General features: G+C 32.2%; 3 protein-coding genes across 4 annotated transcripts in view; 2 read left to right on the forward strand and 1 right to left on the reverse strand.

The window, feature by feature from the left end:
* The window catches only part of LOC112524114, a 22,129-nt gene extending 16,674 nt beyond the window's left edge, over window positions 1–5,455 (reverse strand). The window contains exons 1-6 of the mRNA XM_025133769.1: window positions 5,284–5,455; window positions 3,354–3,469; window positions 1,503–1,587; window positions 1,137–1,190; window positions 849–940; window positions 631–734 (exon numbers count right to left, since the gene is read on the reverse strand). Of these exons, the coding sequence (XP_024989537.1) occupies window positions 631–734; window positions 849–940; window positions 1,137–1,190; window positions 1,503–1,587; window positions 3,354–3,469; window positions 5,284–5,343 (511 nt within the window). The 5' untranslated portion in view covers window positions 5,344–5,455. The remainder of the gene's footprint in view (window positions 1–630; window positions 735–848; window positions 941–1,136; window positions 1,191–1,502; window positions 1,588–3,353; window positions 3,470–5,283) is intronic.
* An 8,581-nt stretch (window positions 5,456–14,036) lies between these two features.
* On the forward strand, window positions 14,037–17,476 carry LOC112525638 (gibberellin 2-beta-dioxygenase 4). Its single transcript, XM_025135841.1, has 2 exons — window positions 14,037–14,911; window positions 16,942–17,476. Exons 1-2 carry the CDS (start codon window positions 14,093–14,095, stop codon window positions 17,260–17,262), a joined length of 1,140 nt encoding a protein of 379 aa, XP_024991609.1. The 5' UTR covers window positions 14,037–14,092; the 3' UTR covers window positions 17,263–17,476.
* Window positions 17,477–20,928: 3,452 nt separating this feature from the next.
* LOC112524144 (F-box/FBD/LRR-repeat protein At5g22700-like) lies at window positions 20,929–25,801 on the forward strand. Of its 2 annotated transcripts, XM_025133822.1 has the most exons (5): window positions 20,929–21,292; window positions 21,666–22,310; window positions 22,527–22,583; window positions 22,670–22,813; window positions 25,241–25,801. In XM_025133822.1, exons 1-5 carry the CDS (start codon window positions 21,260–21,262, stop codon window positions 25,544–25,546), a joined length of 1,185 nt encoding a protein of 394 aa, XP_024989590.1. In that variant the 5' UTR covers window positions 20,929–21,259; the 3' UTR covers window positions 25,547–25,801. The 2 variants fall into 2 exon arrangements, with proteins under 2 accessions (XP_024989590.1, XP_024989589.1); XM_025133821.1 differs by having other exon boundaries at window positions 21,666–22,583.
* The last annotated feature ends 177 nt before the right edge of the window (window positions 25,802–25,978 follow it).

Below are 25,978 nucleotides of genomic sequence, written 5' to 3' on the forward strand. Positions count from 1 at the left end.
TGGAATTCGAGACCCAGTAATCTCCAATGTCTACGACAATAATCAAAATACTAGCATGAATGCCAACAATGGGGTGGCCGGTCCCTTAAATAAAGTCGTACCCTAATCCTAAAAGATATACCCTAATCCTAAAAAATAGGAAAACATATTTATCCTAATAAACTAATTAATAACTTTCCTAATCAATTAATTAAGAATAAGGAAATTGCAAACAACCCCCTCTACTTGTTTCCTGCTTCTCTTTTGCGACGCTGATATATCCGACCCCAGTGTGGGTCGGCCTGAGACGTATCAATATATTAGCTAGGTTCGTCTGGAATACTTAGCCGTAATAGAATATGAAAGATAATGTTAAATATTTGTTGTTCAACACATGATTCTCTAGGTAACAAATATGCTAATAGTCTAAAATGATAGCAGTCTGCTGTACACGAGAAAAAAATGACATAAATTCTGGATATATTACAGAAAACTCCGCCTAAGAAAATTAATAAGACTTGATGCAACAGAGAAGTGACTTCTGACAGAGGATGTCTATGATGTAAAAACAGACGATGCAGAAGTTCCCAAACAAAGTAGTAGTAAATATATCAAGATTACCAACTATCAACTAGTAGCAGTCGGCATTACCAGCTATGAGATCAGGAGGAATCTGGTAGGGCATGTGTTGGATATTCCCTTCTTCAATGTCATACTTCAACACGGACAAATACCCATACTCGTCTCCAACATACCTGCTTGCAATAGTCAACTAGTAATTGATCTTTAAACCATGCATCAAGCTATAACCTTGGTATGATCCCATGCAGTAGATTGGAATGTAAGAAGTCAATTTTGGGGAAACTTACATGTAATTAGTGCCACAAACTACAGAGAATGCACTTATATTGGACTCCCACCGTAAATTAGAAGCCAAACACCTCCGTTCTAGATCCCAAACCTGTAAAGTTAGAAGCACTTTAGCGAGGGTCTAGGACACCAGTAAATGCAGCAATTTACAGCAATTCACAAGCACTTTAACGAGGGTCTAGGACACTAGTAAATGCAGCAATTCACCAAGCCAGATAGTAGGTGAAGTGCCTCTCTGGCTTGTTGCAGGGTACAAGAGATGAAATTGCAGATACAAAATGTCATACCTGTACTACATTTTCATTTGAGACGCTGACCAGAAAACCTTGGTTTTGTAAGAACTGGAAGAAAACAGAAGAATGTTTGTTAAGCAAGAGGTGACGTAATTTCAATCTACAAAAGGATATATTACATGTAAACAACATGAGAAAGGAAGCTTATTATGGATTTAGACAAAAGAGTGAACATTAAATTGCACCGAACAATAGGCATCTTTAATGCTCTGGATAGTACCAACAATATCTAAGTCTATGTGATTAATGAGTACACCTGACAAAATAAAGTAATGAAAAATAAAGAATATAATCCCCAATATCAGCACAAATGAAATATAATATGGATGTATAAAAGCCAAGAGTGTCAAGTTCAAGAACCTCTAGGTTTTTCAAGGGCACTGGCTTAGGAGATATTAGAAGGCATTCAATGTTATCACCGCCAATCACCTTTATCCTGCCATCCCTGCAGTACCAGAATAATGAGAAAGAAAAAACAAGTAAATAATAATAACAGTAAACACATAACATAAATAATGAAGCCATATCTGAGGTCATCAGACACATCGTGCTCCCCCTGCCCCCATATCCCTCCCTAGAAAATCCATTTATAATTTCATAGCATTCCAAAGAGCATCTACAGCTCTTCTGGAAGGAGGATTGTGCACAATAACATAGTATTCCTGAATACTAGAAATACATATGCATGTAATTGACTAGTCACAAGATATCTCGCATCATTATAATGCGCTAGCATCATTACTTAATTTCTTTTTTTTGCAAAAGAACATGATGCCCGGAAATTATTAGATCAAAAAAGTGAAGATGTGATAAAAGAAGTCAAGAATCTAAAAGAATTACAATCCAAATGAAGTAAACATGGAGCAGATATTTTAAAGCTTATACTCCTGGCCACAGGTTGTTAGAATATGGGTATAGGGTATGAGTATTGATGAAAGATTTGGATCTAAAATCTGGATCATGAAGAATCACTGTCTGCAAGTAATATTCCGACCCTTTTCCAGCCTTAGGTATTTATGGAATTTACTTTAAGATAGTTTAAATTCGCACTCTAGGTTTAAGGCAAAGTCGAGAGCAAAAACACACCGAATCTGTTATGTTTTTTGTATGTTATAATGAGATTGAAAACCACTTATATAGGTAGTAATTCACCAGTTAATTTGGGTGATTAGCTAGTTATTTGAAGATAAAGAAAAAGTTCTTTAAATAACTACAAATGGATAAGTTCCAGAAACAGTTACTGCACCTAAAGTTCAGAAGGCTTGCCTTCTGAGTCCAACTCTCGCCTTCACTTTCCTTTTGAAGTGAAGGTGTTTCAGCTCCTGAATTTGGCCTTCAGGAATTCAGATTGCCTTCTGAACTGCTTTCTAAAAGTGGACTTTGTCTTCAAGAGTTCAACTATCCTTCTGGACTTTAGTCTTCTGATCAAAGACTTAGCATTCCGAATCAAGGACAAGCCTTTCTGATCTTTGTCTTGTTAAGATTACTTAGTGCATACCGTTTCGCAAGGGGCTCTGCCCCTTGACCCTGCTAGGGACGCAGCCCCCTTTGACCCCGCCCCCCCCCCCTTCTTCCTTTTATTGTGATCTTAGGTCCAAGGTAGCTTATAGGAGTGTGCACTCTGCACCTCCTAACATATTGTAAACTCCACAATCTCATGTAAATCACAACTACACTAAAATGATTGATGACACCAAAATCACCAATACAGGTGCTAATTTTCAAGTAAAAACAAATCTCATCATGTTAAGTGTCATATGCTTTATAAACTCAAACCTGTTTTTTGCTTTTTTGTGATTTATATATTATATGGATTAGGTGAGTCCCATTCCTCTTTCACACATGACATGAACAAATGCATGTACCAACGGTTTGTGATCCCTGTCATAATGTATTATATGGGGGAAACAGAAACAAAGAATGTAATGCAGGTGGGGCCTATTACACCTTTTTAGTTAGCACTTACTAGCCTCATCTTGTACCCCCTTAACCTCAAATGCAATTTATTGTGATAGAGGGAGGCAGAATGTGTGGATCAAAGAAACCTAAATTTATCATGACCAAAAGAAGGAAAACCATTACCAGGGAATTCTTATGTTCTCTTTTCAGATATTAAATGGTTTGACCCATCTACGGCTGCACTTAAGGTAGGTTCCAAATAATAGCTTAGTGTTGACTCACTATTTGAATTATAATAAATACTCTACTCACTGTGTGCCTATAGCCAGTAGATGCTGAAGGGGGTCAAAGGCCAGGATTGATGCAGTAGATGGAATCCCATAATGAACAACAACACGTGGTTCAAAGTCTTTCAATTGTGGAACATCCTGCAAAAGAAGCATGCACATATTTTCAAAATTATAGGAATTAGTTTATATAAAAGCTACACAAAGCAGAAGATACTTTGATAGCTTTAAGGAGCTAATATAGCAGAAACAATTTAACAAATATGTTACTTTGCTACAAACAACACAAAACCATACGCCATAACAGGCCAATGTAATGAGAGGTCTATTAATGATAAGAGTAAATAGTCTAGCAAACACTTAAAAGAAAACATGTAAAAGATCTAGAAAATATGTGACGAAGAAGAAAGAGAAAGATACAATGGATTATAACCTTGTTATTACAAATAGTTGCCCAAGTTCTGCCACATGTAACCTATTGGGTTCAACTTCATATCTAACAAACTAACACACACAGATATTGAACCTAGGTAAATCCAAAATGACCTTCACAGAGTGTTATGCTGCCAGCAACAACGGTACCAGTCACAAGTAGTGGGAATATTTATTTTCTTCTTCTTTAGTGGTATTGATCTAATGCTGATACTGCCCGACCATCAAAGGAAAAGTCAAACAAGAGAACATGGGATTAACGATTCATGGAGGCTGATGATATATGCTCAATAGCTACCATGCAAATCAATAACTCAACTCCAAAAAGCATTAAGCAATGGAAGATACCATATGTGTTTATAATTACCAGAACAGGGTATGATAGTATCCAAGGTATGTCATAAGAAATGCTTCCGAAATTTATTATTACTATGAAAAAAATTGTGCATTAGGTACAAATCCACCTAACTATATAAAGACATTAATCCCCAATATGGTTTATGTAATTATATTTGATTACACAATAATCCCCAGCATAATTTACAATAGGGCAAAATGTACAAAAATGAAACGAAGTTTGCCTTGGGTCTTATTTAGTGTAACAAATAAATAAAAAATTCAATCAATGGAACAAAATTTTATAATTTTGTACCGATTTTGACCAATAACCTGTTGATCTTGTAGCACTTGATGACGTGGATGCCAAGTTTATCATCCCCTTCGTTGTAAAATTTCCTTATGCGGGTGTAAGTCATCAAATGTTAGAAGATCAGCATGTTACTCATTAAAATGGATACAAAATAGAAATTCTTGAAACTTTATTACATCAATTGAGAAAAATATCTCCATTACACTAAATAGAAACTAAACCAAATTTTGTTGCATTTTGCCCTCTAAGAAACTAAAAACTTCTTGCAATTTCTATGGAGATTGGATTCCCCATTTTTCACAATCGTGATTCCCTAATTACCATAGCTATTCCGTTTTCATAACCACCACCATCACTGTATTCTATAATCATCGTTTGGCTGCTGTAATCTCTATACTATGAAAGCAGTATATTGTCTATTAACACATGTTCCTGCTGCTAACTGGTTTCAGGCAGCTGGCTGTGTAGCTTTGCCTAATGCCATTTTCCTCCTAAACCCTCGTGTTCTTCATTTTCTGTTTATGTGCATATGGTGATGCAATTGTACTAATTATGTTCAATCTCGTCGCCATTGCAAAAGGACTATCAGCTGAACTCGGCAAATCCAATTTTACATTTCCTGCCACTATGTTATCCGTAAACTTCTTATACACATTGAACAGCTGCAGTTATCAATTTCCCTTGCTTTTTGTTTCAGATTCCTGTTGTTTCTCGGCAACCAAACAAATCATAACAATATCATGTTCCATATAACAAGAGAGAACAAATTGTTGAGCTGATCATCGACTAAGTCACAAGAAATTACGCAATTGATGATTGAATTAAATTCGATAACAAGGCATGTATAGAATCTCAAAACTAGGGTGAAATTTACCTCAGGTGGTTCAGGTGGAGAAGATTGTTGAGGATTTCTATGAAATAATTTGGTAAACATTGCGCAAGATTTGAAACTTGACGAGCTCCAACGTCGTTCCTATTGCTTCATAGTTTCTTCGAGTTTTCTCGTTAATGGCGAAACGGTGGGACCACCTTCTTTTGGGGATTGGGTTAAATTCTAGTTGACTTGGGCCTCAATTTTGTGACATGTTCTTGTAACTATGTTTGTACGTTCTATTTTTTAGATCTATTATGAAATGAACCGTAAACAATCGTGTGAGAAGGTGAAAAGTACCTAAACTTTTTTTAATCCCATGTTATTTATAAATTGTATTTTAAAAGAGAATTAATCTGGTACATTTTGATATACTTCATTATTGTTGATATTCAATTAAAATTAATTCAATAATAAAGATCTATTCGTATCTTTCTCGTTATAACTACACATTTTACAGGTATCTAATCCATTTGAAATTTGAATTATGTTTTCAACTTTTAAAAATATTATAAAATTTATTATTTTAGAAATATAATAATTTTTAGTAAAAATTATATCTAGATTTAAGTGTATTTCGATCTATTTATCCAAAGATATGTTGATTTTACTTGTAATGGATAAAATTTAAAAAAAAAAAGCATAACTAAGATGAAATAGGTCAAAAATCGTTTTGATATTTAAGATATTAATTATTGCTAAAATAAAAAAAATAGGAAAAAAAATTGTGGCCAACCAACCTAACCTATTTTACCTTATGTTTGGATTGCTTATTTGAAACAACTTATGTTTTTTTATAAAAACACTTATTAACTTATTATAAGTCAGAAGGGTTTAATTTATTTAAAAACTTCTTATTACCGGTTTGGCACCGGTATAAGTTGTTTATCCAAACACTCAAAAGTGTTTATTACCGGTGTCACACCGGAATAAGTCAATAAGTTGTATTTATAAGCAATCACTGTGATCTCCTGATACTTTTAATTCTTGGATTTGAACCTCTCTATTTACAGTTATCTATTTTGTTTTTCCTATAACATATTATCAGCATGTTGCTCCGTTAATTAAATCAGTCTACCGCTGCTAAAAATATGTTTCCTGATACTACAAATCAACTAATCAATTAAGTAATATTCATGTTTACTACTCATAGGCTATATTTGTTGCTAAAATATTGCTATTTGTTGCATAGTTTCCTTAACTTTTTATGAACTACTACTTTTGTCTAGCTTTGAATATTTCTAGTCTTTGATTGTGAAATTGGAAGTCCATTTATGCTTAGGTGGAAATATTTTTTATATAAATTAAAGTAGACAATTGCAATTCATTAAAATCTTTAAAATATATATATATATATAATACAACTATCTTAATTTTATTTAAATTATAATTACAACAATGATTATAGAATTTACTTTAAACTAGAAGGGTACTTGCACAATGTAGCGCAATAAATCTTCATTTTAATGTTTCGTTTTATTTTTTTGTATATATTGGTATAATATGGTTCATATGGGTTTGAAAACTATAATGTTTTTACTTTTTAATAAAAATAAATTCGAAAACATCATAAATTTTTGAAAAAGTATATCGATATTAATATTAAATTAACCATCTAAAAGTTTTCGGTTTTTTACAATTTATTTAATTCAATTTTTTATAATTTAATTTAGGTCAAATAGTGAAGTAATTTATTTTTTGGCTTAACAATATTTTTTTTATAAAGATAATGATTCTGTTAGAATTTAATGAATTATTCTAATTATATTTTACATTTTGTATATTTAAAATGACATGTTTATCATGTATTTGATTATGTTTATATGCAGTTAGTTATATGAATTTAAAATGGAGCTTTAATAAGTTGTACTTACGTACAATTTAGTTGTAATTTTAAATTTTAAGTAATATGCATTAATACGCAGTACTTCATGCATAAATAATGATATTTAAGAGTTTTTGTCAAATATTTTATAATATAGTATAGATATTTAGTTATTTATTTAAATAACAACAATTTATTTTGTAGTCATGATGTTTGTATTTCCTTGAGTAAGAGTATGAAGGCGTTTCCTAAAATTGAGTTGTATTTAAAATTAAAGAATATTATGTGGCATTTATTTTTATCTATAGTATATTATAAACCATTTGACAAAAACTTTTAAAACCTATTTTTTATGCATGAAGTACTGTTTATTGATGCATATTACTTAAAATTTAAAATTACAAGTAAATTGTGCATAAATACAACTTATTAAAGCTTCTTGTTTGAATTCGTGTAACTAAGTGAGGATAAACATAATCAATAGAGAATAAACATCTCATTTTAAAATATAAAAATCTAAAATATAATTAGAATAATTATTGAGTTATAACAAAATAATTAATTATTATTTTTATAAAAAATTATATTATTAAACCAAATATAAATGAACTTAGATTAAATTATAATTAAAAAAATTGAATTAAAAATTTACACAAAAAATGAGAAATTTTAAATAGTTGATTTGATACTAATATCGACATATTTTTGTCAATTTTTTATGATATCTTCAAATGTATATTTTATTCAAAAATAAAAACATTATCGCTTTTTCAAAATCACATAAGACTATATTATAATATCGACTGAGATAAAAAATAAAACGAAATATTAAAATCAAAATATGTCGCTGCATTACACGAGTACCATTCTAATTTTTCAAAACATCATTATACTTTTCTTATTTGTCAAGGTTTAAAGGGTATTTTTCCTTTAGTTATTCAAAACCAAATTCCCAATTATCTAATTGATATTACCGTCGAAACTAAATAAAAATAATACAAATCATAAATTTGTAGTGCATTGTTAATAACTGTTTATACTGTGAAAAAAGAGTAAAAAAAAAATATTTTCGTTAATGCTAACACACCAAGTGTAAAGTTTGTAGGACATAAATGAATCTTTGTCAAAATACGTAATGAGAATAATTAAGTCTTAATGTATAAGGCTCTTCTTTTGTGCACGGTTTTTCACAATGCTCTGGATAGACCACGAAAAAACTTACTCTCCTATACATTCTGCTATTTAATCAGTCTAGTAGTTTTCGAATGATTGGAAATGCAGCTCATGGATGTAGTTACTATGGGGATCTAGATACACACACACACACACACACACATATATATATATATATATATCAAAAATCTATTATTTTTCCTATAACAAAAATCTATTATTTCGTTAAATAAAACATTCATTTCATAAGAGTAGATATTGTTTATTAAAAAAGTTTTCTCTAATCAAATAAGAGATATGACTCATTCTCTTGAGTCTTGCTTGTTATCTATACTATATTATAAAGTATTTGACAAGAACTTTTAAAAATTATTTTTTATACATTAAGTATTGTTTATTGATGTATATTACTTAAAATTCAAGATTAAAAGTAAATTATCCGTATGTACAACTTATTAAAGCTATATGTTTGAATTTGTGTAACTAACTACAGATAAACATAATCAAATTCTGGATAATTATCTCATTTTTAAATATAAAAAATATAAAATATATTTAGGATAATCATTGAATTCAAAATACTAAATATTATCTTTATAAAAAAATTATATTATTAAACYAAAAATAAATGACTTTATTATTAAATCTAAATTAAATTATAATCATAAATAAAATTAAAGAAATTACACAAAAAAACAAGAACTTTTAAATATTTAATTGGATACAAAAATTGATATATATTTTTTCAAAATTTTATGATATCTTCAAATTTATATTTTATTAAAAAAAATAAAAACAATATTCGTTTTTTTGGTACCACATAAAATCGTATTATAACATCGATGGAGACAAAATAAAATGAAACATTAAAATCGAGATGTATCTCGTTGCGTTGTGCAAATACCTTTTTAGTATAATTAACAGCATTCAAACGAATCAAACTCAAAAATCTCTTATTTTGTAAAATAATAAGTAATTTAAGGATCATTTATTAGTAGTTATTATGTCGTACCAAATAAGATGCTATTATCTAATAAAAGACGATGTTGTTACTTAAAAAATGTATTTGATTGGTCCACCTAATGAATCAACAACCGAATTGATGCCTAACAAATCAACGAAATCTAGCAATGGAAAGGCTAGTGCCTAGAGGTAAATATTTTATTTAACAAAGGATTACTTTCCAACACTGATACACAAGCCAAGAATAAATCATCATTACAAATCCTCGAAATCGTTGATTTTATTGTTTAATTTAATAAAAAAATTTCATGAAATTATTTCAAATAATTCATTTTTTGATAAATTGTTTCATTTATTTTTATTTCTATGTAAAAGTTATATTGCTTAATGTATTTTTCATTTTGATGAAATTTGTTTACTAAAATTAATAGAATTAAGATGATAATATTCATAATTAACGCCCTCCATAATAATAAAAAAATGACTAATCAACCCTCATAATTAAGAAAAGAAAAAAAAAATATGATTGATTGAATGAGGTTTTCACGGTTTATACCAATGACTTGGTTTGCATTTTATTCCTGCCCTAGATATATATTGCGTTTTAGCATCAAATATCTTTCCAATCGTTCATATAACGACCTTTATAATTTGACAAAAAAACACTTCTTATTCATTAAGCTAACACACAAAGTACAAAATAAACAAAAAAAATTTCTCTTCAAGCTAACACACAAAGTACAAAATTAACAAAAAAAATTTCTCTTCAACCATTTATTTCAAGAAAACAAGTTTTTGACCCAACGGGTCAACATGATCTGTGGCTAATTTGACCTATTTTATAAAACTAACCCAGTTGTTATCAAATTCGACCTAACTCATTCATTTTATCATCATTATGTGTGTGTGTATATAAAGAGAGAGAGAAAGAGAGAGAAAAGTTCAATTACAAACTTGATTTCCATTATGAATCGGAGATAACAAATCCAGTGTTTCACTAAGATTTCAAATAGTGGTCCCGAATTCAAGTTCATTTTTTTCCTGTCAAAATGTTTACTTTCATCAAAAAATTGACTCCAGTTTTTTATCTTGTTTTCCTTGCAAAATACTGTATTTCTATGCACATCATTCCTAGTCTTTAAATTCAAATTGAAAATCCATGGACCGACCCCATCATCTCCACCCCGTAAGAACTACGAGATTACCCCAAGGACGCTTTCGGCATCCAAGGGTCATAGATACGGTACTACTTCGCTATCGGTCACCCAGGAGTTTAGCCTTGCAAGGTGGTCCTTGCTGATTCACACGAGATTCCACGTGCCCCATGCTACTCGGGTCAAAGCGTAAGCTAGTGATGCTTTCGGCTACTAGACCGTGTCCCATTTGTTCTCCTTAATTATGAATAATGAACATGAACGTTTTACATTATTTATAATTAATATTACAACATTCATGATAAATAACATATTACTTATGTAAAAATACCGTAAATGTTGGGGACATGTTTATTTATGCTTGTAAATGTAAGTTTTGATAGTCCACTTTGATCAATCTTCAAATATCTTCAATTAATCCATGACAATCTATGATTTAACACTCAAGAACAATAGAAGGAGATTTAAGAGAGAAAGTCAATCTGGTCAATGCTCATAAATCTCTCAAATGAATATGTATGAATTTTACAATGAATCTCTTACAAGAATTACAAAGAACGAAAGCTTTATATAGGGTCAAAAATGAACCCTTCAAAGTCAAAGTCAATGTACATACAAAGTCAAACACGATGTCTATTTTAATTATAGACAATAGTAACTTTCAAGACGAATACAATTTAACACTGAAATTCAATTCTAACACGTTTATATTGAGATATAATTTTATATTGATTTGGAGGTTTCATTGAAAGTTGAAAAAGAGCAAGGGCGTGACCCTTGATTCCACCAGGGGTACAAGATTCCTTACAACACGCTACCAGCCTGCCATCCTCCTGCACAAAGTTGTTGTACTATTTTTATTTGTATTTTTGCTTTCAGAATTTAAGGGTCCCCAATTTATATCCATGTTTTCTTGTAAATTAGTGTTATGTCTCCCCCCACTTATAATTTATACTATATTATAAAACATTTAATTAAAAATTCTTAAAAATCATTTATGTATGAACTATGAAGTACTGTTTATTGATGCATATTACTTAAAATTCAAGTAAGTACAACTTATTAAAATTTAATGTTTGAATTCATATAATAAATTTCAGATAAACATAATCAAATAATTGATAAACATTATATTTTAAGTATAAAAAAACTAAAATATAATTAGGATGATTATTGAATTCTAATGAAATACTTAATTATTATGTATATAAAAAATTATATTATTAAAACAAATTAAAAAAATAAATTAATGAAATCCATAAAAAAAGAGAAATTTTAAATAGTTAGTCTGGTACTAATATAATATTTTTTTTAATTTTTATGATTTTTATATTTATATTTTATTAAAAAATAAAAACATTACCACTTTCTCAAGACTACATAAGAACCGTATTATAACATCAACTAAAACAAAAAAATGAAACACTAAAATCAAGATGTATTTCGCTGCATTATACGAGTACCCTTCTAGTTTATTTAGAGAAATAAATTAAATATATCCAATCACAGAGAGTTTGGAATTATTATCCGGTTATTAAACGACTATGGGACATCAAGGGTGCGTTTGGTATGCAAACTACATGGGACATGACGGGACAAAAAAAAATAGTCCCATGTTTGGCATGCCATGGATAAAAAATACATAGGACAACATGAGACTATTTTTAAATTTCATGGGACAAAACTTGATGGTTTTTGTTCCACCAAAAAAAGTGGAACAACATGAGACTAAATATAAATTGACTATATTACCCTTGTTATTTCTTTCAATAGAAAACCTAATTACCTTTTTTGCAGCCCCCTTCGTCATCGTTTCTTCCTTCCTTCCATGTTCAAGAAATTTTTGCTCAAAATCTCTTATTTTTAATCTTGCACCTTTGTTTTTACCACAAATCCCCCCTGGGTTCTTTCTCATTTCAGGTTTATTTGTGAAATCCCATCTGGGTTTTTGTGTTTCACACCCTTGTTTCATTTGGGTGTTTTTTGTTGGATTTCAAAAATGATCACTGGTTCAAACCTTTACCATGTGCTTACAGCCAGTGGTTCATTTGGGTGTTTTTTTGTTGGATTTCAAAAATGATCAATTGGGTTTTTTTTGTTGGATTTCAAAAATGATCAATTGGGTGTTTTTTGTTGGATTTCAAAAATTATCATTTGGGTGTTTTTTGTTGGATTTCAAAATCTCTTATTTTGGTACATTTGACATGTGGTCTTGGAATGTTAAACTTTTGATAATGTCGTGACAAATGTTACAAGTGAATTTGTGGTATGACAAATGTTATTTACATGTGGTCTTGGAATGTTAAAAAAATGTAGGTTGAATAACATGTCAAAATAGGTAATATTTAAGTGCGATTACCGGGTTGGCTTGTCAACCTCCTTTTGTCATTTTTTTGGATTTATATTTAATGTATTAAACTTGATTACAAAAACTATGTAATTAAAATATATTTTGGTTGATTTGTTGTCATTTTACAAACATTATATGATATAAAAATAACATTGAATAACATTTAGAGATAATATAGTCATTTTAACAGTTTTATTCTATCTTGTTCTAGTCGTACCAAACATAGGACAGACAATTAGTCCTGTTCCGTCCCGTCCTGTTCCATTATGTCCCATCCCGTCCTGTCCAATCCTGTCTGCGTACCAAACACTACCCAAGGGCTAGTAAATAGAAGCAATGTCGTTGGGTGTGAGAAGTTTGAATTGAATGATGTAAGATTTAAAAGCAACTTTTTTAAACTTAAAAATTGTATAAAATATTTTTTATAAATATTTATTTATTAATAAAATTCAATTACCTAATCGTTTAAGATGGAAAAATTTATGAACCTATGCGTTTAAAATAAAACATTTAATCATTTAACTATACTATATTATAAAGTATTTGACAAAAACTCTTAAAAACTATTTTTATGCATGAAGTACTGTTTATTAATGCATGTTATTTAAAATTTGAGATTACAAGTAAATTGTGCGTAAGTATAACTTATTAAAGTTTTATGTTTGAATTCATATAACTAACTGCAGATAAACATAATCAAATACAATATAAACATTTCATTTTAAATATAAAAAATCTAAAATATAATTAAGATAATCATTGAGTTCTAATAGAATATTCAACGATTATCCTTATAAAAAGTTATATTATTAAATAAAAATAAATTATTTCGTTATCAAATCTAAATTAAATTATAATACAAAAAATGAATTAAAGAAATTACACAAAAAACAAAAACTTTTAAATAGTTAATTTGATATTTTTTTGAGATTTTATGATATTTTTAAATTTATATTTTATTCAAAAATAAAAATATTATCCATTTCTCAAAACCACATAAAAATCATATTAAAATATCTACAGAGACGGAATATAACGAAACTTTAAAATCAAAATATATTTTGCTCTATTGTGCGAATATCCTTTTGCCCTATTAAAAAAATCATTTAAAATGTGTTTTTTTTTATCCTTATTTCTCAATTTTAAAGATTTATTAAATTCATTTTGAAATGAAAAGGTTGGAACTTGTTGCGTCATGAGTCGTCTTTTTATTATCTCTAGGAGTTTTCATATAAATACTGGTATTTAAAGAAACCAGAATCCTAAGGCGATCAAAATCTGGAAATATCTCCGGCCACCGTCTTTCTATATCAATCGCCGGCGATCAACCTTTCTAAATATATATCCATGGCTTCATCGGCTCAGAATCATCAACAACACTTCCCTGCCACATCAGCTCCACCACCAACACCTTCCATCACCTCCACCTCCACCTCCACCTCCACCTCCGACTCAGCTGTCACGGACCTTCTCTCCCGCCTTCTCCACCGACTCCCACCTACTCTCTCCGACACCCCTATCTTACTCCGCCGCCGTTCTTTACTCGCCGCCACCACTACTTCGCCTCTGGTCATCTCCTTTCCCGACCTCAATTCCTCCCTATCCTCTACGCTCACTTCCGTTTCCGAATCTGGATTCTTCCAACTCACCAACCACTCCATACCCTCCGAACTCGCTCGCTCAGCCGAGTCCGACTCACTCTCCCTTTTCAACCTCCCCCGCCACCAGAAACATCAACACTTCCCCAGAAGCTGGCCTCTCGGTTTCGACGCCGACGATGAAGACGACACCGGTGCCGGAGAATCTTTGTTTCTTGACTCTTTTTGCTCAACCGATTCATCGGAGTTGTCTCTGAATTCTCTACGCGAGTTCACTCAGGAAATGGAGAAAATTGGTTTAGCCGTAGTGGAGGCGCTATCGTGCGCCATGGGGTTACAGAATCCGGCCCGATATGACCCGTCTAGTGTTTGTTCGTTGATGTGGATATCCGACAGCTCAAGCTCCCCCGGTGATACGATGGCCGGGTCGGGTAAATTATACCCTTATGTGGTCGGGTTGCATTATCAGATTCGGAGCCAAAAATGTTCTTTATTGGCGGATTCGGGTTCTGTATCAATCTCAACCCAAATGGACTCTATCTTGGTTACACTTGGAGACATCGCTCAGGTCAAACATCATGATCTCTTTCTTCTTTATATTATATTTTTTTTTAATTTTAACTAGAAGGTACTCGTTTAATGCAATAATATACATCTTGATTTTTAATGTTTTATTTTATTATTTATTTATGTTACTATTATAATACGATTTTATGTGTTTTTAAGAAAACAATAATGATTTTATTTTTAAATAAAATATAAATTTGAAGACATCATAAAAATTTAAAAAAAATATATATCCCTTTTAGTATCAAATCAACTATATAAAAGTTCTTATTTTTTATTTAGTTTATTTTTATTATAATATAATTTAAGTTTAATAATAAAATAATTTATTTTTGGTTTAATAATATAACGTTTTATAAAAATAATAATTAAGTATATTATTAGAACTCAATGATTATCTTAATTATATTTAGATTTTGTATATTTAAAATGTGATGTTTATTCTGTATTTGATTATATTTATCTGCAGTTAGTTACACGAATTCAAATATGGAGCTTTAATAAGTTGTACATACGCACAATCTACTTGTAGTCTTGAGTTTGAAGTAATATGCATTAGTAAACAATACTTAATGCATAAAAAATAGTTTTTAAGAGTTTTTGTTAAATGTTTTATAATATAGTATAAATATTTTTATGTCTTTTACTTTATATTTTCTTAATTTTAAGATGTTAAATTTATAAAAGTTATTTAAAAATATAGATTTTGTGTAAATACAAATATTTGCCAAGTTTGACACGAGAAAGAAGTATGATAATGTTGGAGATTGTTGATAGGTATGCCATCAAATTGATTTCTTCTTCATCTTTTGTTTTTTTTATGGCCAACTTCTTTTGTCTTTTTCGGTAGGTTTTAGGAATATCTTATAGGCTAAACTACATATTTGGTTTTTATGGTTTGTTAACACTTTTTGTCCTTATAATTTTAAAATTACAAAATAGTTATACTAGTTTGTAAAAGTATTCGGATTTAGTCCATTCCTTTAACGATCATTCTATTATTTCATGGACTTTTCGTCCTTTTACTGATTCTTTTGTCCTTTATTCAATCAAAAACCACATTGATAAAAAAAATGATTTTATGTAGGTAAAAGATAAAAAATCAATGAAAAAAACTCTCATTTTGTAAACTATGAGGGTGATCTTGTAATTTCAAAACTATAAGGATGAAAAATGATTTTTTGATAAAGCCTAGGGACCAAATTTTTAGTTTACTCTATTTTCCACATTTGATTAGTATATAAGACATTATGTAAGAAGTTAAATATTTTGCTAGAATGTGTGAAATTGCAATATTGTATAGGGTAATTTATAGAAATTGCCAATTGATTAAAGTGGTTTCATCTTTTAGTCATTTCAAAAACTTTATTTTCTTCAAATGTCCAAAGTTTACACTTAGGAGTTGTTTGTTTACTTCTTAATAGTTTCATTAAGAGGCAATTCTGAATCATTAAGAGATGAATCTTGTTTGGCAAAAAAAAATCTGTCTCTTAATGGTTCTAAAACCCTCTGAATGATTTTGTACCCTAAGTCTTCTTTAACCATTTAGAGCCCTAATTTCATTGTAAACAATGACCAAACAATTATATTTCATTTTTTACTATATCATAAAAGAATCTTAATCATTCTGTACCAAACCATTCAACAACTGTCATATAACCCCTTAAACTTTACACAGAAGGTAGTTTCTGCATACATAAAGCTTGTTTTCAGGCAAACAAGAGAATTTAAAAATACATTGTTGATTTCAATTAATAAAAAAAATTAATGTGTGTGTGCATATATATATATAGATATAGATATAGATATATAATGAGTCTTTCTTATACAAGGTGTTACCAGAAGCACATATATATATATACATCAAAATTAGGTTAAATCATATATTAAAAATATCAAAAAAAGAATTAGTTAATGTTGATGTAAGAATGACATCAGCAAGTATGTATATATTTAGCACATTATAGGCATGCGTTCAAGATTTCTCATATAAAATATGTAATTAATGAGATGATGGTAATTATTTGATAGGTATGGAGCAATGGAAAATTGAGTAAAGTGAAAGGAAAACCGATATTAAGCATGGAAGAATCAACATCCGTGACGATGTCTCTCTTGGTCACATTGCCGGTAGAGAGCACTGTCTCTGTTCTTTCAAGGGTTTTGACCAGAGGCCATGGCGACACTGACACTGAGTGCAACGTTAACCAAAATCAAGATCATTATGGTGAAACGAGTGAAGAAAGCAAGTTTAGTTCGTTTTCGTTTGAAGACTATGCTTGGAATGTGTACCATGACCGGCTCTCGCTTAAAGACTCGTTGCATAGATATCGGATTCAAACTCAACTGTAAGAATCGTATGGATATCATGAAGCTGTTTGTTTCGTTGTGTTATTTTTTGAAAAACGTTATATATTTCGAGGCGATGGTATTTGTTTGTTTTATTTTTTATTTTTTTATGTGTAATGTAGTAGTTAGTTGTATACAATCATTATGGAAAAGTACAACGTTTGTTTTATGAAAACACTAGAAGGGTATTTGTATAATGCAGCGAGATATATCTTCATTTTAATGTTTCGTTTTTTTGTTTTGTCTTTATTGATATAATACGATTTATATGGTTTTGAGAAAGATAACGTCTTTACTATTTAGTGAAGAAATTTATTGTTGGTTTAACAATAAAATTTTATAAAGATAATAATTCTGTTAGAATTCAATAATTATCTTAATTATATTTTAAACTTTTTATATTTAAAATGAGATGTTTATCCTGTATTTGATTATGTTTATATGCGGTTAGTTACACGAATTTAGATATGAAGCTTTAATAAGTTGTACTTACTCACAATCTACTTGCAATCTTGAGTTTTAAGTAATATGCATTAATAAACAGTACTTTACGCATAAAAATGAGTTTTAAGAGTTTTTGTCAAATGCTTTATAATATGGTATAGATAAAATAAACTTGAAATGTTTTCTTAACAAGGAAACAAGTGGTAATATATCTATTTTGTACCATAAAGGATTCCTATTTTTACATAAGGTTGTCTTTTGTCCCCCATTGATATAACAACAGTTTGAAAGGTTAACCTATTTGGATCTATGCTTATTTTCAAATCTAATTTAGGCTAGACTTAACTTCACGTATTTAGATATAAATAGTTGATTATAGATATAAATGTACCATATATTCTAGTGAAATAACTTTGACACTTTTAAGTTTCAACAATTTGGTCTGGTTCTTCTACGTCCTTACTAAAACCAACCATGTGATATCATGTCTCACATGGCATGTGAATCAGAAACATGAGTTTCTTTTAAGTTGTTGACTATTAATAACTTTACATCATAGTTCTAGATTAATTTAAAAGTTATTGAGTTAGTTTACTGTTTTGATCTTAAGTTGCTACAGTAAAATTAGAACAATAACCCCATGAACTGTAATGTATTGAATTCACACTTGTTCATGGTGTGAAATTTTGATGTATATGTTAAGTATATGTAAATTGGTATGTATTGAATCATGAACAAATATATGGATTATATATGATATTTGTCACCATGCACAGTTTTAACGTTTTTGACAAAAAGTATCAAAAATGTAAATACAATGTTTTTTGCTGGACAAAAAGACATGACCATGCGAGCAAAAGAAGAGAGTCACATCCAAACAATTGAGCTATTACGCCACGCCCCCACATCTTGTAAATTAAAACCCCCTTATAAATCTTATGTTATGGGTCACTGATAACTTCTTACGATTATTTTAAGTCAATCAGGGAGTTCAGAGGTTTGAGTGGTTACAAATAGTATTAGAGACATGTCACATTATATTGGATACACTCCTACTTTGATTTCGTTCATTTCAAAAACTATTTGCCAACCAAACGTCTCCAAAATGAGCAGATGATGACATCTTATCTAAGAATGGTGAATTGCCCCGACCCGGTGCGGAACCCGGCTCAGCTGACCCAAGCGGGGACGGGGATTCCCCGCTAAATGGGTCCCGGGACCGGGGATCCCTGGTAGACTCAAACCGGGGACAGTTACTCAAATCGGGGTTGGGGTCGGGGATCCCTGGTAAACTCAAATTAACGAATATTCTTCATGGGGTTTGGCCGGGGACGGGATGTTAATCCCCCTACCTGCCAGGGACCGGGGCCGAGGGCTGTTACTAAAAACCGGGGCCGGGGATTACAAAACCCATCCCACCCTTGCCCCGTTGCCATGCCTAATCTTATCTACTTCAATTGTGAATTAGAATAACCGTGATATTTTTTTTTATATACATTTTAGGTTGTCTCAAAATAAATGACAACAAATAAAAATAGCAGAGAGTTTCAAACATGCATAATTATTACAATTTTTTTATTAACAAATGACAATTTTTGCCTTTATTAATTTTTTTTTCTTCTAACAACCTTTAAAAAGTTGTGCATCAATCAAGGATAGATTTGACAATTTAGTTATCCACTTTTTGAGACGGAATAAAATCTTAATAAACATGTGAATGATAATCATCTTTCTAGCTTGTTTTAAAAGCTCAATAAATATTTCACACAATCAATATCCTTTCATTCTAAAATAAAAAGAATTAAAAAACAATAATATCACAAAATCCCCTCAAAACCGCTATAAATTCATTTGCTTATTTTTTTTATTAACCTGGATATCCAACCAGCTATGTAAGTCGACTAATTTCAGGACGACCTCCTGCTTTGCAGATAGCCTGTAGTCACCACATTTGAACCTCCGTGTCTTCAAAGGGATTTTTATTCATCCTTGGATTTGAACATGAACTTCCTGGTATTTTTGGCATTTGGATCCAAACTCAAACCAATCAGACACAATCCCTTGTGGTTAAATTCATTTGCTTATTAACTTCATAAGACACATTGGTGGCGTTTGTTTTTTAAGAGGTGCTGAAGTCTGAAGTTTGAATTCACTTCTGAATTTTAAGAGGTGGTGCTGAAGTCTGAAATCTGAATCAGTCAGACTGTTTGTTTTTACGTCTGAAATCTGAATCAATTCATTTCAATTAAATTTAACTGAAATATCCAATCATTTAAACGAAATTGGTGTTCAAACGATCCAAGCTCACAATGGAAATCAGAAGTGGAATCACTGTTAACATCATGAACTTGATTATGATCGTTTCCAATGCCTAATGTTTTTCCATTTCTAATGAAGGAAAAGGGAAGATTGAAGAACCCTAGCTGCTAAGGAACTGAAAGCCCCTGTTTACGCTTGGTTGGTTTAAATACCCATAAATGGTTTGGATTTCTGAAGATGGAGATGGAAAAACATTAGGCATCTCGCAACACTGCCCTAAAATTGACTCGTAATCGAATCCTTCCAATGGCAACCCTAACAACGACCTCCCCGTCGTCCTCTCCAACGCCTGCCGTCGAATCGAAGCAGCCCTAAGGCAGTCCCCAAGCTTCGATTCCGAAGGATTGAACGAAATCGATGCCGAAAATAGGAGGTAGATGAAGGAGGAGGCAGTGCATCCGATGCTTTAGGAACCGAAGACGGTGATCGATCGACGATACCGACACCGGAGTGGAGAAAGGGTGGGAGGTGGTGCCGGAGTGGTGGCGGGTGGAGGTGGGGTTTAGGGAGAGAAATGGAGGTGGTGGAGGAGGGGAGCGGGGAGGAGAGGGAGAGGAACATGGCGGAGGGTAGGCGAGAGCTTGAGGCGACGCGATTAAGAGGTTTTCAGACTGCATTTTACCTCTAAATAATTCAGATGAAATCAAATGTTTTAAGCACTTAATTTAAAAAAAAAACAAACGCACTTAATCCCTCAATGTCTGACCGATTCAGACATAAGAGGCAATTAAGTTTTTTTTTTTTTTTTTTAAACAAACAGCACCATTGTGTTTACAAACATTCTGATCATAACAAACCATCCAAACCAAAACCACTATCAATATCAATTCGGTTGAGTTAAGCACAAATCGGTGGGATCACCATGTTATCCTATATAAAAGGTGCATAGCTTAGCTAAGGCCCAATGAGAAAAGAAGGTTGTACAAAGATGAACACCATCCCAAGATTTTCCGAAATTTGCAAAAAGATAAAATCCAATCTCCGATATAAAAGCACCCACTTTGAAATCAAAACCTTCCAACATCCGGGGTTGTGATCTTTCTTTTTCTTTGGTCGATTTTCGATTAGTTTATTGTGATTTTGCGACTTCACCACTCTTGCCTCTTCACTCTCCTGCCTAGTATCAGCAAACACCCCCGACTGTACACGCAAAAATCCCCAAACCCTTTCCATGAATTCATCACTGATTGCTTCGTAATCGTAATCGATCGCTTTTGCGTTTTATTTTCTCCGCCAGATGAGGAAAAGGGCTCGCGTCGCACAAAGCAAGGTGGTTTCTGGATTTCTAATCAATTGATTCTGTTATAAGTCAATTCAGTCATGATTTTGATTGTTAATTGTTGTAAATTGGCCTTAATCATGCGTCACGGTCGTTACTGTGATAGTTACTTGTTAATGAGTGTGATTATTCAAGTGATTCAATGTTTGTTTTATTCAATTCATGTAGTTTCATTACTTGATTCTTGTAATTCAACTCCAACATGTGATCATTGCTTATCAACGAATTGAATTATGTGAATGGAATATGTTCATTGATACCCAATGTCTAAGCCATTGTCATGATTGAATTGTGACTTCATATGTGAAGATTGCTGATTGTTAGAATTAAGCTGATATTTTGTTGTTTTTTGTGTTTTTTCAAGGGGGATCATCGTGGTTTTAATTCGAATGATTTCATCAGCCGAATGCCGGATGATATCCTTGTTTCTATAGTATCTAGATTACCTCTTAAGGAGGCAGCAACCACTAGCAATCTCTCAACAAGATGGAGATACATATGGTGTCAAACCGATGGCTTGGATTTTGATGCCAATGAGAAGTTAGATAAGATAGCGGTGGATTCAAAGCTGCGTGTTGTAGAGAGACCTAAGTATATCAATTGGGTAAACCGTGTCACCCGACAACACAAGGGCCCCACCATTGATGAATTCAGGATTTGTTTTGATTTAGATAAGAGTTCCAAAGGTGCTATTGATAAATGGGTTGAGTTTGCGATATCCAAAAGAGTTCAAAAGCTAGAATTGGATTTATTAGAGAATGGTGAGATGCTTCGCCAACCTCCACGAAACTATGTTTTCCCCATCAAGATTTTTGATAGAAGTTTAGGATTATCTGTCAAACGGCAGTCTTTGAGTGTTCCCAGAATGGTTTCTGGTAAAGAGATGGAAATAAAGTTTCTTAAATCTCTCTTTTTGAAATGTGTTAATGTGAGTGAAGAAGCATTAAGGAAACTTCTAACCAGTTGTCCGGCTCTTCAACAACTATCAATTCATGGCTCAGGAGACTTGGTAAATGTTAAAATTAGCGGACAATCTCTTGTTTTGAAGTACTTTGAAATAGTCTTCTGTTTTGGAGTTAAATCCATTGAGATAAGTGATTCAAATCTCGAGTCATTTAGCTATCTAGGTCCAGGGATTACTATAAAACTCAGTAATCTCCCAATGCTCGAAGAAATTTCAATCGGTGAAGGGTATTCAGGGTTTGAAAATAATGTGTTTGGGCAGATATCATGCTGCATTTCTCATCTTCAGATTCTTACATTGGACATTTACCGTCCAGAGGTTAGCAAATCATTTTGAATGTGGTTGTCTTCTGTTTGATGAGTATCTTGTGAGTTTACCTTCATTTTCGTTCTTCTTTTCTTCAGGAAAATATAAAGTTTCTTTCTTTTCCTGAACTACCAAAACTCAAGCAATTGATATTGAAAGTTGGAGCGTGGGATGATGATAGTCTCCTTGAGTTCACTTCTCTGGCAAAGGCGTGTCCGAATTTGCAGAGATTCGTGATACAGGTTCTTGCTTTACCTCCAATTACGAGATTTAATTTAACCAACATATAGTATATATGCTTAGATCCTTTTCCATTGTTTATTCTTGAAATAATGTAAGTTATTCTCCGTTTTTTGTTGATAAAGTGAGGGATGTTATAATAACATAAAATTTGGTTAGTAATCCCTCCATTCCATGAAAACTTGCAACACTTCATATGCTCGTTTGAAGCCTACAGGCGCGACTTGCCATGGGATTAGTCTGTGATCACCCATTTCCAAAAAAATTAAACTTGCAACACTTTCCATCATTTCTTCTTATGGCAGGATTTCAGGTTGAAATTACTTATTTACCCATTAGTATTGTTACAGAAAACCTTTGATATTGAATTGGGTACTCAAGGTTATGCTTTTTTTGCGTTCTTAAGGGTATATTAGACATTAAACTTATAGTCAAAACATCCTTAAACTATGTGTCTGATTAAAGTTGCAAAATTCATTTGGCAGAGGGAGTATTTATAGATTATTGGTTGTCCTGGCATATCAAAACGATGGTCGATAAGTATAGGATTTCAAATCAAAAAACCAACTCTAATGATTTCATTGTTTATCCATTTATCATAAAGAGAAATTTAATTAAGTTCTTGGCAATCTGTGTGACTTTACTTCTCTTGCACATCACTTGCTTAATAGCATCGCACATGCATCAGAACTTTTAAATCTGTTTCTGTTAAGCTTTTTGAAGCGATACCTAGGAGCATGTGACGCAAATCTTTCACAAAGTGCCTTCTTTTTGGTATTGAACAAGCCACACTGCGAAATATATAGCAATCAAAGCTAAAATAAAGAAAGGCATACATTGACAAAACGAGTAAATTATAAATGAAGTCCTACACACCTGCTCTTGTCAACCCAGTTACAGTAATTCTTTGCTTTATCGGCTTGGTTTCTTTGGTCGGTTTGCAGCTTCAATTAGACCAAACCAAACCAGTATATCCCACTCGAAAGTAGGGTCTTGGGGTAGGATGTATACAGACCTACCTCTACCCCGAAGGGTAGGGCGGCTGTTGCCATGAAGTTCCATGGCCTGTGCCAAAATGTGAGCGAAAAGGAAATAAGAACTAGACTAGTAAAAAGTACACAACATAAAAAAAGAAGGAAAGAAAAATAGACACATTGTAACATAGAGAACGTAAGGAAAAAACACATCCCTCTGATAGCGAATGATAATCGAGTCAGTAACCGAAGACTAACAAAACCGTAAACTACTAAAGAAATATTATGAATTTTGCCTACCTTCTAATGCTTTCACTACCCAATATTTATAATTGATTATATAGAATCCTGCTACAATAAGGAAACTATTTGAAATACCAATGAAGTTGGATAAGATAGTAGTTATCCTTACTTTCTCCTGAATTATGTTTTCCGGCCCTTATCACCCACCAACTAAAGGCCAGGGCCATGAAGTCCTAGAACTGTAGGCATTGTGGGTGTTATTATCTTGTGCGAGGATAAGTAAAGATGTTGGTCTCATTTATTTGATGCGAGGAGGCCACGTAATGGAGAATTGAGGAAGATGGTATGAGTCAATGGAACCTTAGTATATTAGGTATCTAGAGAGTGAAACCATAGTGTGGAATGGATAAAGAAACACTGTGCTTAATGATGAGTGTAAATCGACTCTATATGCTCTTTAAAAGATGTCGCAACTGTAGGGACGATTAGAATGCCATCAGAAACCTTTTGTGTATTAATTTGTTTTGTATATGGACCAGAGTTCATTGTTGCATGCACTATGACTGTTTGGTGGTCACACAATAACAATGGGTTCATCTTGAAACCATTTGGTTTAATAGGGATGCAATTCCGATTGGTAGACTACAAAATGGCGATATCTTTTAAACCCTTAAGACTTCACACATGGTTTAAAGACCATGCTTCACTAAAATCAAACCAAACTGACCCAGTAAATCCCAGTCGAAAGTAGGGTCTGGGGGTGAGTTGCAGACAGACGTAACCTCTAATCACAAATAGTAGAGCGGCTGAATTCGTGAAGACCCCTGCTTGTGCAAGAGTGGATGAACAAGGACTAGCACATGGTGAACATAAAGCGAGAAAAATAAGAAAAAAAATAACGAGTAGGTACATGTTTGACTATTTGTCAAATATCTTTGAAGGCAAAATAAAAGAAACTCGCGGACTCAAATCAATACCATCAATTTATCTGTCATGATTACAAACGGCAAATGAGTAGCTTCGACTTAGAAGCTTTAATTTCCGGGTAAGAAAATGGTCCAGTTTTCACGAGACAAATTATACTCTTTATGCACCTGCTAGATGATATTTTTCTTCTATACGGTTTGTTTTTGTTGATCATCCATCTTTTTGTATTCTTTGTTAATATATGCGTATGAATCATATCACACGGCTTTTGGGCATATTTTGCAGCTAATTTGGATGTCACCGGCCAAGAGAAGAAGAAAAATAAGGCACGCGGCTAAGCATCCCCATCAACACCTCGAGGTGGTGGAGGTGGTGGGCTATTACGGTCGTACTAGCGACGTTGAACTCGCGGTTTATTTCATTGACAACGCGATCGCCCTCCAGAAAATCTTGATTGATCCTCGTTATCAGGTTTTGGAGCGAATCCCGATAGGAAATGATCAGTTGAAGAAGGAGAAAGCTGCTAGATCTTGTGCCAAAAAGCAGCTTGAACCAAGAACACCTCGAGGTGTTCAATTGGTAATACTTTAAAACACCTTCGAACTAATTACGAATAATTGTGTGTTTTTTATGTAGAATTTGAGTTCTCATGAGAGACTACATTTTGGGTCATTTTTACTGCTCAACTCTGTTGAATATTTGTGATTTTGCGGTAATTGGTTCGGCAAACTGTTGTGCCATTTTGGAGTCGTTGGTGCCCTGTTCTGGAAAACTGGTTTATGAACGGTGGGTGTTTTTTATATCGAAAGTAGACGAGTTTGATGTAATGTACAACTTTTATTGCACGAGTTACATGTCATCACAGCTCGACCAAGTTGGATTATGCGAATGCTAGCATGCGTGATCCTAATAGTTCATAAGTAAGATGCTAAACAGAAAAATGTTACAAACCCGTGAGAATCAATCCAAACCATTCAATAAGTGTTATTTTAAGTTTGGATTCAAGTTGTTTCACATTTTTTT

This window comes from Cynara cardunculus, assembly GCF_001531365.2.
Source record: "Cynara cardunculus var. scolymus isolate 2C chromosome LG 13, CcrdV1, whole genome shotgun sequence".
In the NCBI taxonomy this organism is placed as follows: domain Eukaryota; kingdom Viridiplantae; phylum Streptophyta; class Magnoliopsida; order Asterales; family Asteraceae; genus Cynara; species Cynara cardunculus.

Coding starts and splice junctions, on each gene's coding strand:
- LOC112525638 (XM_025135841.1), top strand. CDS start 14,093: ATGGCTTCATCGGCTCAGAATCATCAACAACACTTCCCTGCCACATCA. Junction 14,912..16,941: donor CACTTGGAGACATCGCTCAG/GTCAAACATCAT, acceptor ATTATTTGATAG/GTATGGAGCAATGGAAAATT.
- LOC112524144 (XM_025133821.1), top strand. CDS start 21,260: ATGAGGAAAAGGGCTCGCGTCGCACAAAGCAAG. Junction 21,293..21,665: donor CTCGCGTCGCACAAAGCAAG/GTGGTTTCTGGA, acceptor TGTTTTTTCAAG/GGGGATCATCGTGGTTTTAA. Junction 22,584..22,669: donor TGGACATTTACCGTCCAGAG/GTTAGCAAATCA, acceptor TCTTTTCTTCAG/GAAAATATAAAGTTTCTTTC.